The sequence below is a fragment of the Oncorhynchus clarkii genome, chromosome 18 (genome assembly GCF_045791955.1).
Source record: "Oncorhynchus clarkii lewisi isolate Uvic-CL-2024 chromosome 18, UVic_Ocla_1.0, whole genome shotgun sequence".
Taxonomy (NCBI): Eukaryota; Metazoa; Chordata; class Actinopteri; order Salmoniformes; family Salmonidae; genus Oncorhynchus; species Oncorhynchus clarkii.
Window position 1 is genome coordinate 45,140,935 of NC_092164.1, and position 18,392 is coordinate 45,159,326.

At 42.3% G+C, this 18,392-nt stretch overlaps 1 protein-coding gene across 3 annotated transcripts in view; it reads right to left on the reverse strand.

Annotated features, from left to right (window-relative positions):
• The window catches only part of LOC139373564 (collagen alpha-1(XXII) chain-like), a 78,546-nt gene that overhangs the window by 18,014 nt on the left and 42,140 nt on the right, over window positions 1-18,392 (reverse strand). For all 3 annotated transcript variants that reach the window (XM_071114224.1, XM_071114226.1, XM_071114225.1), the window contains 18 exons: window positions 17,324-17,377; window positions 17,045-17,098; window positions 16,877-16,930; window positions 14,074-14,127; window positions 13,896-13,940; window positions 12,081-12,134; window positions 11,903-11,956; window positions 11,123-11,158; window positions 10,902-10,931; window positions 10,554-10,607; window positions 10,337-10,390; window positions 3,803-3,856; window positions 1,471-1,524; window positions 1,271-1,324; window positions 1,085-1,138; window positions 744-797; window positions 249-293; window positions 76-138 (listed from right to left, as the gene is read on the reverse strand). In XM_071114224.1, the coding sequence (XP_070970325.1) occupies window positions 76-138; window positions 249-293; window positions 744-797; window positions 1,085-1,138; window positions 1,271-1,324; window positions 1,471-1,524; window positions 3,803-3,856; window positions 10,337-10,390; window positions 10,554-10,607; window positions 10,902-10,931; window positions 11,123-11,158; window positions 11,903-11,956; window positions 12,081-12,134; window positions 13,896-13,940; window positions 14,074-14,127; window positions 16,877-16,930; window positions 17,045-17,098; window positions 17,324-17,377 (921 nt within the window). The remainder of the gene's footprint in view (window positions 1-75; window positions 139-248; window positions 294-743; window positions 798-1,084; window positions 1,139-1,270; window positions 1,325-1,470; window positions 1,525-3,802; window positions 3,857-10,336; window positions 10,391-10,553; window positions 10,608-10,901; window positions 10,932-11,122; window positions 11,159-11,902; window positions 11,957-12,080; window positions 12,135-13,895; window positions 13,941-14,073; window positions 14,128-16,876; window positions 16,931-17,044; window positions 17,099-17,323; window positions 17,378-18,392) is intronic.

Below are 18,392 nucleotides of genomic sequence, written 5' to 3' on the forward strand. Positions count from 1 at the left end.
TAGATGCAAGCTGTCATTGGGCTGATGCACAATTCAGGAGTGTAGCTTTAATTGTGCTTATGAGATCAAACTCACCTGTCCTCCTTTCTCTCCTTTTGGTCCAACAACACCTGGTTGTCCAGTTAAACCAACTTTTCCCTGTAAGACACACACACACACACACACACAGACAGATGAAGAGCATGTGAGATTGGAACTTTTAGTTGAGTATAATGATTTAAGGTTATAGCCAGGTATTAGTAACTCACCCCCTCTCCTCCAGGTCCTCTTGGTCCCGGTGGTCCTTCCTCACCCTATAGCAGGGACACATTCGGTAATCATGAGATCATAAGATTCCTCAGACCACAATTAACATTTCTGTCACACTGTCTATTAACTATGTCTGCATTCAAGTGGGGGGCTGTAAGGAGCCATGCACAATGAAAAAGGAGTGTCTATAAACGCAGAGGTATATCTCAGATGGTTTCTATTCAACAACTCCAGCTCCTATTTAATGATCCTTCCAAATTAGGTGAAAGGGGATACTTTAAAAGTCACCTTTATAGACTCTATATAAACTTCAGTCTGCTGCATTACTTTTATGAAGTACCATTGATATGGCCTGGGTGTCCAGACAGAGGTTGCATCTGAAATGGCACCCGACTGTAATTCCTATGTAGTTCACTACTTTTGACCAGAGCTCTATGGAGTGTTCTATATAGGAAAAGGGGTGCCATTTTGGACAAAGAGTAGTATCACTGTACCTTAGGACCAGGTTTACCAGGGAAGCCATCCAATCCAGACTCTCCTCTAGGCCCCTATGGAGATGAATGAATAACACAGCTTAGTACATTTATGGCATTGTATCAGATATTATCCTAACTAACACAGAACGTTGTCACAACGCTGCAAATAGGTTGGTCATGGCATTACCATGTGACAACATTCTGAGAAGCTAAACGTGTCGGTAAGGATACCATCCTCTAGAACTTTGGAATGTTACATGTTATTAGATGTTTCCTTACTGTTTTGTGAGGAATAAAGACCTGAAACTTTCAGTTGGTTATAAAACATGAATCACTACTTCTACTAATACTACACTGACCTTGGCTCCGTCATTGCCTGGAAGTCCGTCCAGCCCATCGTTTCCAGGTAAACCCTTCCAACAATAAATACTGGGATAAGTCTGGGACATGAGTGCTTAGACAACTCAATGTTACTTTAGTGAATCATATTATAACATGTCAAACATGTAACCTGTAAACGTGGAAAAAATATACTGTAAACTTACTGCTTTGCCTGCCTCTCCTGGTTTCCCTGAAAATCCAATCTCACCAGGTAGACCCTGAGCAAAGAAAATGGAACATAATTTTTTCTATTATTTCTATCTCCTCTATGTGGGTTACATTTGCTTTGGATGAGCATTTGGGATGACTGCTGACAGTAAACTGCTGTACAGCCTTCAATGGATTGTTGGTGCACCGAACTCACAGGAGGTCCAGTTTGTCCAGGTCTTCCTTGCCCTCCAGGAGGCCCCTGGGAACCCTATAAAGAGACACAGCATCATCAACAAAAACGGTCATCAACCTCAGTCCAACAGGCAAGACATACAGTACCAGCATCAGCCACTAGAGGGGAGAGTATTGTAAAGTACAGTATTGTATTCTAGGTTGGTCTGATATTCTGTCAGCTGCAAATCGTGGAAATATAATAGTAGGGCGATGAGTTATTCCTGGTAGGTACTGTAGTGGGGTAAATTAACTATGTAAAAAATACTTTGAAGTACTACTTAAGTAATTTTGGGGGGGTATCTGTTCTTACCTATTTATGTTTGACAACTTTTACTTTTACTTCACTACATTCCTAAAGAAAAGCATGTACTTTTTACACCATACCCCTGACACCCAAAGGTACTCATTACATTTCAAATGCTTAGCAGGACAATACCTTTTTCCAATTCACACACTTATCAAGTGAACATCCCTGGTCATCCCTAATGCCTCTGATCTGGTGCTCACTAAACACAAATGCTTTGTCTGTACATTATGTCTGTGTTAGTGTGCCCCTGGCTATCTGTAAAAAAAATACTAAAAACAAAAATAATACATTTTTTTAAAGAAATTGTGCCGTTTGTTTAATATAAGGAATTTTTTATAATTTATCATTGTACTTGTGATAATTAACTGTATTTTAGCAATGCCATTTACTTTTGATACTTAAAGTATATTTATAACCAAGTACTTTTAGACTTATCCTTCCGGTAGTATTTTACTGTGAGACATTCACTTTTACTTGAGTCATTTTCTATTAAGGTATCTTTACTTTTACTCAAGTATGACAATTCTGTACTTTTTCCACCCCTGCTGGTAGGGTGGTCACCTTGTCTAAAGAAATTCCAGGCCTTAAGGCGCTAATTATTGCTTTTAAGAGTGATATTGAATATGAATTAATTTATGCAGTGTGGATGAGTTCTGAAGAGGCCGAGAATACAGTATTTTCCATCCAGTGGAAGTGTTTAGTGACGCTAGTACTGAGAGAGAAGTTGTGTCAGGTACGCAGTCCATGGTGAGTAGTTAACATCAAGAATGAAATGCCATTGAATGAGCCCAAGGTTTAAGAGGTGTGATGATAACTGACACAGACTCCATTCATTGTGTCAAAAGAGTTCTTATGAAAGGTTGGTAATGACTCACATCAACACCATCACCCCAGAAACCCGAGACCCACTCCAATTTGCATACCGCCCAAACAGATCCACAGATAATGCAATCTCTATTGCACTCCACACTGCCCTTTCCCACCTGGACAAAAGGAACACTTATGTGAGAATGCTATTCATTGACTACAGCTCAGCGTTCAACAGCTGCAACATCGAGAGCATGGTTGCATCACTGCCTGGTACTGCAATTGCTCGGCCTCCGACCGCAAGGCACCACAGAGGGTATATACATCACTGGGGCTAAGCTGCCTGCCATCCAGGACCTCTACACCAGGCGGTGTCAGAGGAAGGCCCTAGAAATTGTCAAAGACCCCAGCCACCCTAGTCATAGACTGTTAACTCTACTACCGCATGACAAGCGTCACCAGAGTGCCAACGCTAGGACAAAAATCCTTCTCAAAAGTTTTTACCCACAAGCCAAAAGACTCCTGAACAGGTAATCAAATGGCTATTTGCATTGTGTGCCCCCCCTCCCCCAACCCCTCTTTTACGCTGCTGCTACTCTCTGTTTATCATATATGCATAGTCACTTTAACTATACATTCATGCACATACTACCTCAATTGGGCCGACCAACCAGTGCCCCCACACATTGGCTAACCGGACGATCTGTATTGCGTACCACCCACCCACCCCTGGCCAATCCCTTTTTTACGCTACTGCTACTCTCTGTTTATCATATATGCATAGTCACTTTAACCATATCTACATGTACATACTACCTCAATCAGCCTGACTAACCGGTGTCTGTATATGTAGCCTCCCTACTTTTATATCCTCGCTACTGTTTTTAGCCTGTCTTTTTATTGTTGTTTTTATTTCTTTACTTACCTTTTGTTCACCTAATACCTTTTCTACACTATTGATTAGAGCCTGTAAGAAAGCATTTCACTGTCAGGTCTACACCTGTTGTATTCGGCGCGCGTGACAAATAAACTTTGATTTGATTTGATTATGACGCAGGGAATCCTACTGTTACACATAGGCTTCATGTTCCACCAGATGTTTATGTCACGGAATATATCTGTAAATGATCTGATACTGTAGGACACAATAAAGAGTGCCTGCCGTGGATAGCACACAGACATAAACTGGTATTCTTACCGGTGGTCCGGGTAGCCCGTCAACACCAGGTAATCCACTTTCACCTTTCTTGCCCTGAAAAAGGAAGACACAAAATCAACCATCGTACATACAAAAAAACGTAACGTTGGTAGAAAATAAACTTGTGCTGGATAACATGTTTATTCACTTAAAATCAACCCTTTAAAACCTCTGCTGCTTTGGCAACTCCTGTACTTGAATCTGACTCTCTCTCTCATTGAATGCACTGTGATATACTGCCCTCTGCAGGATTCTGTAAGATACTGCGTCATGTTTAACGTGAGACGGCCCTACTGCTGTGACTGATAATGTTAATGTAAAGTATGGGCGGGTGGACAATTCTTTGAGGCTTGTCAGGGAAACAGCTGACTGATGATCAACCATGTGACTGGCCCTGTCGGCCATGACAGCACCATTATCACAGCAGAAATCCCTCAGTGACTTCACATCCTCAATAAACACACACACACACACACACACACACACACACACACACACACACCTCAAGCACCGTATGAAAAGTTAAACTTCAGTTAACACTACATCCCAGAAACTACTATATCCCTTGTCATTGAAATTGTTAATGGCTCTGGGCCTGCCCCCATCCCACCAAAGTGAAGGTCTCAGCAACAGTAAAAACACACTGAGGTACAGTTAAGTGCTTCAAGCCATGACAGAACAGCCCAAAAGGTCAAAGGGAAAATAGACCAAGCTGTAACCAGCTGTTGTGTTGCTCAGAACAGAACAGAATAGAGTAGACTAGGCCAGGGGATCCACTCTGAATAGCCCACAGTGAACAGGTTAGACTTAGCGCTCTGGTAGAGGTAGTAAGGAGGACAAAGTAGATAGGTATCCTAGCAGTTACGAGAGTTTGGTTAAAATCTAAAAGGTCCCTGGTTTGACTCCACGAGCCGAATAGGTGAAAAAATGACCCCTCCTGTCTCAGCCTCCAGTATTTCTGCTGCAGTAGTTTATGTGTCGGGGGGCTCGGCATAGTTTGTTATATCTGGAGTACTTCTCCTGTCTTATCCGGTCTCCTGTGTGAATTTAAGTATGCTCTCTCTAATTCTCTCTTTCTCTCTTTCTTTCTCTTGCTCGGAGGACCTGAGCCCTAGGACCATGCATCAGGACTAGCTGGGATGATGACTCCTTGCTCTCCCCAGTCCACCTGGCCGTGCTGCTGCTCCAGTTTCAACTGTTCTGCCTGTGATTATTATTATTTGACCATGCTGGTCAATTATGAACATTTGAACATCTTCACCATGTTCTGTTATAATCTCCACCCGGCACAGCCAGAAGAGGACTGGCCACCCCTCATAGCCTGGTTCCTCTCTAGGTTTCTTCCTAGGTTTTGGCCTTTCTAGGGAGTATTTCCTAGCCACCGTGCTTCTACACCTGCATTGCTTGCTGTTTGGGGTTTTCGGCTGGGATTCTGTACAGCACTTTGAGATATCAGCTGATGTACGAAGGGCTATATAAATAAATACATTTGATTTGATTTAGCACTAATTACTTCTGTAAGTCTGTAAGGCTTCCAACTCTGTCAATCACCATATTCTTATCGGCAGACTCGACAGCCTTGGTTTCTCTAATGACTGCCTCGCCTGGTTCACTAACTACTTCTCAGATAGAGTTCAGTGTGTCAAATCGGAGGGCCTGTTGTCCGGACCTCTGGCAGTCTCTATGGGGGTGTCACAGGGGTCAATTTTCGGGCCCACTCTTTTCTCTGTATATATCAATGATGTAGCTCTTGCTGCTGGTGATTCTTTGATCCACCTCTACACAGACGACATCATTCTGTATACTTCTGGCCCTTCTTTGGACACTGTGTTAACATACCTCCAAACAAGCTTCAACGCCATAAAACACTCCTTCCCTGGCCTCCAACTGCTCTTAAATTATAGCAAAAACTAAATGCATGCTCTTCAACCGATCACTGCCCTCACCTGCCTGCCCGACTAGTATCGCTACTCTGGACGGTTCTGACTTAGAATATGTGGACAACTATAAATACCTAGGTGTCTGGCTAGACTGTAAACTCTCCTTCCAAACTCAAATTAAGCATCTCCAATCCAAAGTTAAATCTAGAATCAGCTTCATATTTCGCAACAAAGCATCCTTAACTCATGCTGCCAAACATACCTTCGGAAAACAGACTATCATACCGATCCTTGACTTCAGCGATGTCATTTACAAAATAGCCTCCAACACTCTACTCAGCAAATTGGATGCAGTCTATCACAGTGCAATCCGTTTTGTCACCAAAGCCCCATATACTATCCACCACTGCGACCTGTATGCTCTCGTTGGCTGGTCTTCGCTGCATATTCATCGTCAAACCCACTGGCTCCAGGTCATCTATAAGTCTTTGCTAGGTAAAGCTCCGCCATATCTCAGCTCATTGGTCACCATAGCAACACCCACCCGTAGCATGAGCTCCAGCAGTTATATTTCACTGGTCATTCCCAAAGCCAACACCTTCTTCGGCCGCCTCTCCCTCCAGTTCTCTGCTGCCAAAGACTGGAACGAATTGCAAAAATCACTGAAGTTGGAGACTTATATCTCCCTCACTAACTTGAAGCGTCAGCTGTCAGCGTAGCTTACCGATCGCTGCAGCTGTACACGGCCCATCTTTAAATAGCCCATATTGTTTTTGTTTTTCTGCCCTTTTGCACACCAGTATTTCTACTTGCACATCCTCATCTGCACATACAGTACATCACTCCAGTGTAAATAGCTAAATTGTAATTACTTCGCCAATCTTGGCCTATTTATTGCCTTACCTCCTTACTTCATTTGCACACACTGTATACAGATTTTTCTATTATGTTATTGACTGTACGTTTGTTTATTCCTTGTGTATCTCTGTGTTGTTGTTTGTTTGCTTTATCTTGTCCAAGTCGCAGTTGTAAATGAGAACTTGTTCTCAACTAGCCTACCTGGTTAAATAAAGGTGAAATAAATACAAATAAATGTAAAAAAGTCACTCTGGATAATTGTGCGTCTGCTAAATACTACGGAGGTACGGTGATGCCTTCATAATAAATACAGTGTCATCACCACGTTCATATGAGAAACCTGTCATGTCATTTTCTAAATGTGTAACCATCAAAGTCCTATGGCGAGGGTATTCCTCCACACATACATTGACCGATAGAGCTCCTTTTGTCATTGTTAGAAGACATCTCATTCCATCAACTGTGTACTATCTAAATGTAAGGGCCTTAATACAGTTGCATGGGGAAATAAAGAAATAGAGTTTTAAGTAAATTGGGGAGCGGAAGGAAAATGAATAAAAACTGGTGTAAACTGCTGTTTCATATGCTGACACGTTGTAGTTTATATTATACGCTCATAGAAATAAATCAACTCCAGCTGACGTAACATCCTACAGCTCCCTGCAGGAGGTCTGGCTCAGTCAGATTACCCACCAAACCAAAGTTGGTTCTGTGAACGTTCCCAGAACATTTATTAGGTTGCCCTAAAAGTTCTAATAAGACAGAATCTGTCCATTCGCCTGATGTTGGAAGAACGTTCCCAGAACACATTTTGTTATTACTTTACCTGGTAATAAGAACCTTAAAGGAATGTTCTGTGGTGGTTGATACAGATGTTGTGGACAACATTTTAGTGAACGTTAGGAGAACATTCCAAGGATATTTCATTTTAAACACTTTCTGGAAAAACAGCATTATATTTTCTGGGGGATGTTATCATCGTAATGTTAGATAAAACCCTAACTAGACCTTAATAGGAATGTTAGCTAACATCCTGGGATTGTTCCCAGCTTGCGGGGTAGTCACTGCTATCAGAGCAAGGCTTCCTGTCTCCGTTTCATCCTGCTGTAGTGTGTTGACAGGTCTGAGGTGGTGGATCTACTACTCGTTGTAAGTCGATCTGATAATAGTCTGCTAAATGACTAGAATGTAAATACAGTAGGGGAATGTGACTGTTGAAAGGTTTCAAATATTGAAGGTACAGGAGTATATACAGTGCCGTCGGAAAGAACTCAGACCCCTTGAATTTTTCCACATTTTGTTATGTTGCAGCCTTATTCTAAAATGGATTGAACAATGTTTTATCTCTCATCAATCAACACACAATACCCCATAATGTCAAAGACAAAACAGGTGTTTAGAAATGTTTGCAAATGTAAAAAAAATATATATATACAAAAAAACCTTATTTACATAAGTAGTCAGACCCTTACCTATGAGACTTTCTTCAACTTGATTGGAGTCCACCTGTGGTAAATTCAATTGGTTGGACATGGTTTGGAAAGGCACAGACCTGTCTAATTAAGGTCCTACAGTTGACAGTTCATGCCAGAGCAAAAACCAAGCCATGAGGTCTAAGAAATTGTCCGTAGATCTCCGAGACAGGATTGTGTCGAGGCACAGATCTGGGGAAGGCTACCAAAAAAAATTCTGCAGCATTGAAGGTCCCCAAGAACACAGTGGCCTCCATTATTCTTAAATGGAAGAAGTTTGGAACCACCAAGACTCTTACTAGAGCTGGCCACCCAATCAGGGGAGAAGGGCCTTGGTCAGGGAGGTGACCAAGAACCTGATGGTCACTCTGACAGAGCTCTAGAATTCCTCTATGGAGATGGGACAACCATCTCTGCAGTACTCCACCAATCAGGCCTTTATGGTAGTGTGGCCAGATAGAAGCCACTCCTCAATAAAAGGCACATGACATCCTGCTTGGAGTTTGCTAAAAGGCACCTAAAGACTCTCAGACCATGAACAAACAAGATGCTCTGGTCTGATGAAACCAAGATTGAACTCTTTGGCCTGAATGCCAAGCGTCATGTCTGGAGGAAACCTGCCACCATCCATACGGTGAAGAATGGTGGGATGTTTTTCAGCAGCAAGGACTGGGAGACCAGTCAGGATCGAGGGAAAGATGAACGGAGTAAAGTACAGAGAGTTCCTTGATGAAAACCTGCTCCAGAGCGCTCAGGACCTCAGACTGGGTCAAAGTTTCACCTTCCAACAGGACAACGACCCTAAGCACACAGCCAAGACAATGCAGATGTGACTTCGGGACAAGTCTCTGAATGTCCTTGAGTGGCCCAGCCAGAGTCTGGACTTGAACCTGAACGAGCATCTCTGGAGAGACCTAAAGATAGCTGGACATCGAGAGAGTATCAGCAGAGAAGAATGGGAGAAACTCCCCATATGCAGGTGTGCCAAGCTTGTAGCGTCATATCCAAGAAGATTCAGGGCTGTATGCATTATGTAAATGTGATATTTCCATTTTTTATTTGTAAGAAATGTACTAAGATTTTTTTTTAACTGTATTTCCTTTGTCGTTATGGTGTATTGTGTGTAAATTGATGAGGGAATTTTAAAAAAAATCAATTTTAGAATATCTTTGTAACTGTCACACCCTGATCTGTTTCACCTGTCTTTGTGATTGTCTCCACCACCGTCCAGGTGTCACCCATCTTCCCCATTATCCCCTGTGTATTTATACCTGTGTTCTCTGTTTGTCTGTTGCCAGTTAGTTTTGTTCCTCAAACCTACTAGTGTTTTTCCACTTGCTCCTGTCTTGTCTATATTAATGTTTTCTGCCCTGAGCCTGCATGCTGTCCGGTACCTTTGCCCCACTATTCTGGATTACCAACCTCTGCCTGACCTGACCCCGAGCCTGCCTGCTGTCCGGTACCTTTGCCCCACTACTCTGGATTACCAACCTGTGCCTGCACTGACCCTGAGCCTGTCTGCCATCCTGTACTTTTGCCTGCCTGTATTCGAATGAATCAACTTGTTACTTTGACATTGTCTGCCCCTGGGTCTTACCTTCAAATGTGATAGTAACGTAACAAAATGTGGAAAAAGTTAAGGGGTCTGAATACTTTCCGAATGCACTGTAGGCAGTTCCACCACAACAGGAGGCAAGAGAGTAGCCAGCTGCTCATGAACCCATTAGGTATATCCAGAGATATATGCCAAAAAGACCAAATCGACAACGGCAATACAGAAAATGATGGTTTAATGTTATCATGGGGATTTGCTTGCCTAGAATAGAATATAACATTATTTACTTTTAGGATATCAACATGGATGTTATGGTTCTTAAATGTTTTGCACCATCCCTGTTTCCGTGATACAGTTGACTTCCTAAACTGTCCCTGTAGAAAACAAGGGGAGGAATCCAACAGCAGTCCAACAGCTCATCCCTGTTTCCGTGAGACAGTTGGCTTCCTAAACTGTCCCTGTAGAAAACAGAGGGAGGAATCCAACAGCAGTCCAATGGCTTTGTACTGCTGTAATACAGATGACTGTGTACCGTCAACATACAGTCACTATGACTACAGTGCTTTGGTACCGAGAGAAAAAAATAAACCTTTGAGTGCCATACAAAAAAAGTTAACTGTGGTTTTGTGAGTATGGGAAGAAACCTACTGTTTGTGCCACTCCTAAACATCTTATGACTAAAGTACCAGTGAAGTCAGATTCAGGCCTACAGTACTACTGTAATCAAAGGCATGTACTGTAAATCCTATAACAAATATAAGACTCTTACCCTTTGGCCAAACTCTCCAGGTTCGCCAGGTAAACCAAGTTGACCAGTTGCACCCTGGGGGGAAAAGCGCTTGTCATTTTCTACTTCAGCTCTGACTGGTAAAACTACAGAGCTACTGGGCCTTTTTGCATTTATCTGTTATCTACACAGAGACATGTAATTGGGTCAAATATGAAGGTGGGGTCTACAGAGGAAGTAATAAATTGTGGTTCCTTACAGGGGGTCCAGGGGGACCATCAGGTCCTGGAGGGCCACGAGGTCCTGGCGGTCCCTGGAACATAGAACAGACAGAAAGACATAACGGAGTCAGAGTCCAGGTGAGACAGTCGTCACTTAGTAACAATATACTGTACGTCATAGGAACGTTATACTGTCTATGTTACTGTAGCCATTATTGTGTAGTAACTCAACCTCTGTACTTTCTAGTGTAAAAACATCATGACCTTACTTGAAACACTGTATGACTACAGATGGAGACTTGGCAATAGTGTTAAAGATACAAACCCATGCTCAAAATACTGAACAAAAAAATAGGAAAATAAAATGACTATATCCTTGTACTCACAGCCTCTCCTTTCAAGCCATCTCTTTGAACCTGCCAAAATAAAGGTGCGTTTTAAAGCACTTCTAAACAGGACTAACAAACAGTAATCTACATCAAATTTTAAATGTGTTTTTTGACTATCACTCTATGTTGTTGTATCAGGTTGGCACTTGGCATCCATGCTAGTGGAGTATATAGTACCTGACATTAAACTATACTGCATACTATGTTTAGGAACTCACCATATCCCCAGGCATTCCAGCAGGGCCCGTCTCTCCCTGCAAGACAGTGAAACCACACAGGAAATGAAACATTTTCGAAAGTTGTCTCTTTAAATCGTCTGTGTGGTTTATGGGGTAATATTTCAGATGACACAGAGACGTTAATCATTTCAATGACAAGGGAAATAGTAGTTTCCGGGATGCAGTGTTAAGTTTAACTTTTCATACAGTGCTTGAGGTGTGTGTGTGTGGAATTGTGTGTCCCCACACAGTTAGCTGTACAAGACTGTGTGTGTGTGTGTGTGTGTGTGTGTGTGTGTGTGTGTGTGTGTGTGTGTGTGTGTGTGTGTGTGTGTGTGTGTGTGTGTGTGTGTGTGTGTGTGTGTGTGTGTGTGTGTGTGTTTGTGTTTGTGCGTGGTAATTATAGTCAGACAAGTGTTATCAAGACAGATAGATGAGTGGGCTGCCTTCGATGGAGGGAAAACAGAGGAATGTCTGGAACACAGACACAAACTTAACAGTTCAGTCTGACTAAGGCTTTTACAGATAAAGTCTATTTTTTAAAGGTTTACCTGCAATGATTGTGATATTATGTGGTTGTTTTACCTGCTAATGCATTGATTGCGAGTCACTCTGGATAAGAGTGTCGTCCTATCAATCCTAAAATGATGCATAGCACATCACCTCATGTTTGATGTGTTTTCTTGATTGTTCTTTGAGGAAAGTTTTGCTCCAATTCACATGTTGTATTGTTCATGATCACGTGTTGTAGTACGGTGCTTAATAGAGAGAAGACCATACCTTTTCCCCTTTCAGGCCAGCGGCTCCAGGTGCACCAGTCAGTCCTCCCAAACCCTAGACAGTGAATCCAAACAAACAGCTTTCAGAAACGAGACGTAGACTACCAGCGAAAGGAACTTTCTCTCATGTAAACATCGGTATGCTCCCTGCAAAACATTATCAGAAAACGATAACTCACCTCTTTTCCAGGAACACCAGGTTTTCCAGGGAATCCATCAATACCTTTGTCACCCTGTGAGGATCAAGGAACAGTGTTCAATGGAAAATAGAAAGGGTCTTCTAGCTACAAAAGTAGCCTGCTATGACTAACAATAACCTTGCCACAGCTTCCCAGCTGTATTGCATTCTATCCAAGGCCGTTTTGTTTCAAAAGAACATCAGGGATCCCGAGTGGCGTAGCGGTCTAAGGCACTGCATCTCAGTGCTAGAGGTGTTACTACAGACCCTGGTTCGATCCTAGACTGTATCACAACTGTCCGTGATTGGGAGTCCCATAGAGCGGCACACAATTGTCCCAGCATTGTCCGGGTTATGGGAGGATTTGGCCGGGGTAGGCAGTCATTATAAAATAAGAATTTGTTCTTAACTGACTTACCTAGTTAAATATATATATTTTTAAATTGTCAATACCAGAAGGTAGCTAGTGCTGAATACATTACACATGTCTCACATTTCTGTCATGCTTGGTGACTCTTCCATCTGCCAACAACATGGATACCCCTGACCGCCAGAAGCCTCTCCTAACGACCACTTCCTATTCTGGACCACCACTTCCTGTTCTGAACCACCAGTTCCTCAGTCACCTCCAGAGAAGTAAACGCTTCTCCAGACGTCCATTCTCTCCGAAAACAGAATGACTGGCTGACTGATGGCTTTAACACGACAGCTCAGAAACACAGAAAACATAGCCACCATCATCATCATCGTATTCCTACAGGACCCCACTGTTGAGTTGTCAGATCCTGCTTCATGCTGGCATGTTTTTCAAACCTGCTGCATGGCTTTGGGTCAGGGTTGGTGGGGAAAAGCCATGTGCTAAATATATAGACAGTACTGTACACGGTTTATTATTCTTAACTTTATGTGCAGACAGAGACGCACAGTATGTCAACGACCAACGGATGCGGTACAGGTATACATGGGTTATGAGTGTGTAATGAAGTCCTTATGTACTGTAGGTGTTACCGTTTTCATCTTGGTTGGCAGTTCATTTCATACAACCCATCATGTAAATAATCTTCTACTCTCGCTGTCTAAAACCCTTCTCCCTTAACCCCGTTCTATCTCTATGATACTGACCAGCACGTCTAAATCCTATCATCTCACATTATCACCCAACGCCGAGGACAGTCTGTATCACAAAAGCCTTATAACAATATAAGACCTCAACGACCCACTTGACATACTGTGTGAAGCCCAGTAATCCAGGAATCATATAGACTGCTGCATTTTGGGTGCTACGTCAGTATAATCATTACAATCACAGGCCACAATCACTCTGAGGGATTGACCAGTGTGTTACATCCTAGTCAATGACCATCCGCAGCAGTGAACACACAGTACTGTGGGCCGCTATCCTTGAATGAGTGTATTAGGATCCGCCCCCTCAAGCCCAGGACAGGAAGTGTGGAGAGTGCATCAGGGAAGCCAGTTCACATCTGTCTGCACCATTACTCCCTTCTGAGATGGAGGTCTATATTCCTTCTCAGAAACGATGGACTTAACCCTTAAATAGGAAAAAAGTCTGTCAATTGTTAAACATTTAATTACCTTTATTTAAATTGGTATACCTGCAGGGAATTGGTATACTCACATTTGCACATTCCAGCTAGGTGTGTCTGCTATTTTTAAAGTTAACCAAACCTGCTGGAGCTTTCTATTCTCAACTCTGTACATGCAGTTATATTTGATTTCCTTAACCAGTCATGCTTGTGATGACCTATGACACTTGACGATCATTTGAATCAAATATAGGACATGTAATAACACTTACCTGTAATCCTGCAGATCCTTTATCTCCTTTCAAACCTTTTTCACCCTAACATATTACAACACAGACATACAGTCACATCCAAAGACTCTTTTAGAAAACATAGGTTTATCTGAGACAAAAGCATTCATTTCTATGGCTTTATATATTTGCTATTTTTTTTACTGTAACTTCTACTCACACCGACGCCTCTGGGTCCAGATAAACCAGGAAGTCCTGAGTCTCCTTGAATTCCCTGTAGGAACCAAAGGACCAGACATTATATTGACGGATAACAGATGCAATGTTATTACCCAATAATTTCAAGTTGAGCAGTAATACTGCCCGTTAGGTCATATGAGGGGCGAGAGATTAAAATGGGTGAAAAAAAAACATTTTGCTGTGTCTAACTTGATAAGATAACTTGGATTCTGTAGAGGCCAATGAACACCCAAAACAGCAACCGGTTAGCATTGTGACCCTCTTGGGGAACCCTGAACCCTGACCTCTGTTCTGACTGAGCCAAATGTGGGAGAGTCAAAGTGCAATGGAAAGCCACCAATGGCCTCTGCTAGGCTCCCTGAAGAGCAATGGGTTTAGCTAGGAAGTACAGTAACAGTCAAAAGTTTGGACACACCTACTCATTCAATGGTTTTGTAGAATAATAGTGAAGACACCAAAACTAGGAAATAACACATATGGAATCATGTAGTAACCAAAAAAGTGATAATCAAAATATATTTTATATTTGAGATTCTTCAAAGTAAATACCCTTTGCCTTTTGGACAGCTTTGCACACTCTTGGCATTCTCTCAACCAGCTTCATGAGGTAGTCACCTGGAATGCATTTCAATTAACATGTGTGCCTTGTTAAAAGTTAACTTGTGTAATTTCTTTCATTCTTAATGCATTTGAGCCAATCAGTTGTGTTGTAACGAGGTAGGGTTGGTATAAAGAACAGCCCTATTTGGTAATAGTCCACGTCCATATTATGACAAGAAGAGCTCAAATAAGCAAAGAGAAATGACAGTTCATCAATACTTTAAGACATGAAGGTCAGTCAATGCGTAAAATATCAAGAACATTGAAAGTTTCTTCAAGTGGAGTCAAGTGCTATAATGAAACAGGCTCTCATGAGCCTGGAAAGGAAGACCCAGAGTTATCTCTGCTGCAGAGAATAAGTTCATTAGAGTTACCATCCTCAAAAATTGCAGCCCAATTAAATGCTTCACGGTTCAAGTAACAGACACAGACATCAACTGTTCAGAGGAAACTGTGTGAATCAGGCCTTCATGGTCGGATTGCTGCAAAGAAGCCACTACTAAAGGACACCGATAATAAGAAGAGACTTGCTTGGGCCAAGAAAGACGAGCAATGGACATTAGACCGGTGGAAATATGTCCTTTGGTCTGATGAATCCACATTTTTGGTTCCAACTGCTGTGTGACACAGAGTAGGTGAACGGATGATCTCCGCATATGTGGTTCCCACTGTGAAGCATGGAGGAGGAGGAGTGATGGTGTGGGGGTGCTTTGCTGGTGACACTAAGTGATTCATTTAGAATTCAAGGCACAATTAATCAGCATGTCTACCACAGCATTCTGCAGCGATACTCCATCCCATCAGGTTTGCACTTAGTGGGACTATCATTTGTTTTTCAACAGGACAGTGACCCAACACACCTCCAGGCTGTGTAAGGGCTATTTGTCCAAGAATGAGAGTGATGGAGTGCTACGTCAGATGACCTGACCTCCACAATCACCTGACCTCAACCCAATTGAGATGGTTTGGGAAGAGTTGGACCGCAGAGTGAAGGAATAGCAACCAACAAGTGCTCAGCATATGTGGGAACTCCTTGAAGACTGTTGGAAAATAATTCCAGGTGAAGCTGGTTGAGAGAATGCCACGAGTGTGCAATGCTGTCATCAAGGGCTCAAGTGTGGCACAGGGTTCTGAAGCACTGCATCTCAGTGCAAGAGGCATCACTACAGTCCCTGGGTCGAATCCAGGCTGTATCACACCGGGCTGTGATTGGGAGTCCAATAGGGCGGTGCACAATTGGTCCAGGTTTGGTCATTGTAAATAATAATTTGTTATTAACTGAATTGCCTAGTTAAATAAATGTGCAAATTAAAAAAGGCAAAGGGTCGCTACTTTGAAGAATCTCAAATATATTTTGATTTGTTTAACACTTTTTTGCGACCTATATAATTCAATGTGTTATTTCATAGTTTTGATGTCTTCTCTATTTTTCCACAATTTAGAAAATAGTTTAAAAAATAAAGAAAAACCCTTGATTGAGTAGGTGTGTCCAAACTTTTGACTGGTACTGTAGGTAGTGAGTAAACTCACCACAATACAAAAGTATTAGTATCATCAAGGAATTCACAGTTACAAGGACATGCTATGTTCAGGATTTTGTTTGATATAAATGACTAATTTCCCTGGTGTACAGTCTAAAAAACATTAACTTTCCAAAGGTCTGTCAACAGGGGGCTCTTGTCCACGCTAGTCTGAGCGGAGACCTTCTTTTTGGCTGGGAGTCTGGGACAGAGTGGTCACACAGCAAATTGGCCAAACCTAACCACTCTCTCTCCCCCCTCTTCCCCTCCCTCTCTTTCCTCTCTCTCTTCCCCCACTTGCTTTCTCTCGCCCTTCTCTCCCTCCCTCTCCAGCTGCCTCAGACAAGGGAAGTCAGCCAACCAAGTCAGTGTAAATCAATAGCAAACATAGCGGTAATTGTCTATCAAATGTCAAACGCCCACCAAGACACAGAACACAAAGAACAAGGCTGTCTTTGATATCAGAGTAGACAAAACCAAATAAAACTCTTAACTTTAAACTCTAACTTAACCTGCCCCAAATTTAACTTAACCTGCCACAAATCCAAACACAAGACAAGGGTTTGCAAAGAGCAGATTGCATGTAGTCATGAGAGTACATACTATTGTATACTGTCCGAGACCTATATGGAATCAACAAAGAGAATTACAAGGATCACCCACCTTTGGTCCCAGAGGTCCAGGTAATCCTTGATCGCCTGCCAGCCCAGAATCACCCTGTCACAATAAAGCAGAAACATCCAGAAGTTAATCAGAAATGTTTACATCATAATAACACTAACTTACTAACTTATTGTAGGATAATCTTATTGTAAGGTGGTTGTCTCATACTCTTTCTCCTTTAGATCCATCTTTCCCAGCAAGACCTGCCGCTCCACTGGTTCCCTGGAAGTGGTTTTAAAACAAAATCATCTAAAAAGTATATTATTGCTGTCTACTGTACGTAGATGTAGAGTCTATGTATGTCCAAATGTAGAGTCTGCTTGCAGACAAGCAGCAGAACAGATACTCGCCTCACCATTTAATGAAGCACCTCTGTGACAGACATGTCATGAGAGGTACAGAACAGGGGAAAAGCATCCGTATCACAACTCTTTAGGATCATCTCACCTTCTCCCCATTGGATCCTTTGTCACCGGATGTCCCCTGGCTACCGGGATCCCCCTGTAGAGAGAGGAGAGGAGGTTAGAGTGGCTTGACACCGGTGATGCGTAGGCGTAATAGTGTAACAACAGATGCAGACAGCGACGAGGTGCTGTGAGACAACATGGTCGGTCAGGTTCATTTCCTGAACAGGGATTAGTAGATTACTGTTAGAACATGTAGTACACAATAAACACGTAAAAACAGACTTCGGGACAAAACAGAGAGTTATTCACATAAAGAATGCACACACTGTACATAAACAAGCAAGGACCAACAGATAGAACAGATTCAACTTTTGAGCAATGGCGTTGGGGGCCAAACTATGTTAACAGAGGTCCAGTCCGGTTCTCGAAGAACCGCAGTGTTCTCCACGCAGAGGTCAGTTCATACACACAGGCAAACACAACCCCAACCTCAATCTCAACGAAATATTGCTTTTAAAATGTTCTATAGTCTTTCAACATCCTAGTTTTGGTTTGTGCTCTGATGTCGTTCTCTGCGCCAAGGAATCCCTCCAAAGAATTAGAAGAAACCAAAAAAACATATGAGTGTTTAATTACATAGTGCCAATAAGCCTTCAACCACCAGAAAAACTTTACTTCATAAACCGATGTACCCTTTCATTACTCTCAGAGCTTGTACCACTTTGACGCATTCTTCATCAAAAGAGAGAAACAATTCAACAAAACGTCTTCATACAACCGCCTATAATGAAAATACATGTTACACAAAATACTTTAAATTGCTTTTGTACAATTGTCTAGTCTAGTCTGTTGAGTATACCAAACATTAGGAACACCTTCCTAATATTGAGGCACCCTCTCCTTTTGGCCCTCAGAACAGCCTCAATTCATTGGGACATGGACTCTACAAGGTGTCAAAAGGCCTATGTTGACTCCAATGCTTCCCACAGTTGTATCATGTTATCAATCCAGCAGCTTTGCAGGTCTTGACACAAACCTGTGTGCTTGGTACCTACTACCATGCCCTGTTTAAAGGCACTTAAATATTTTGTCTTGTCCATTCACCCTTT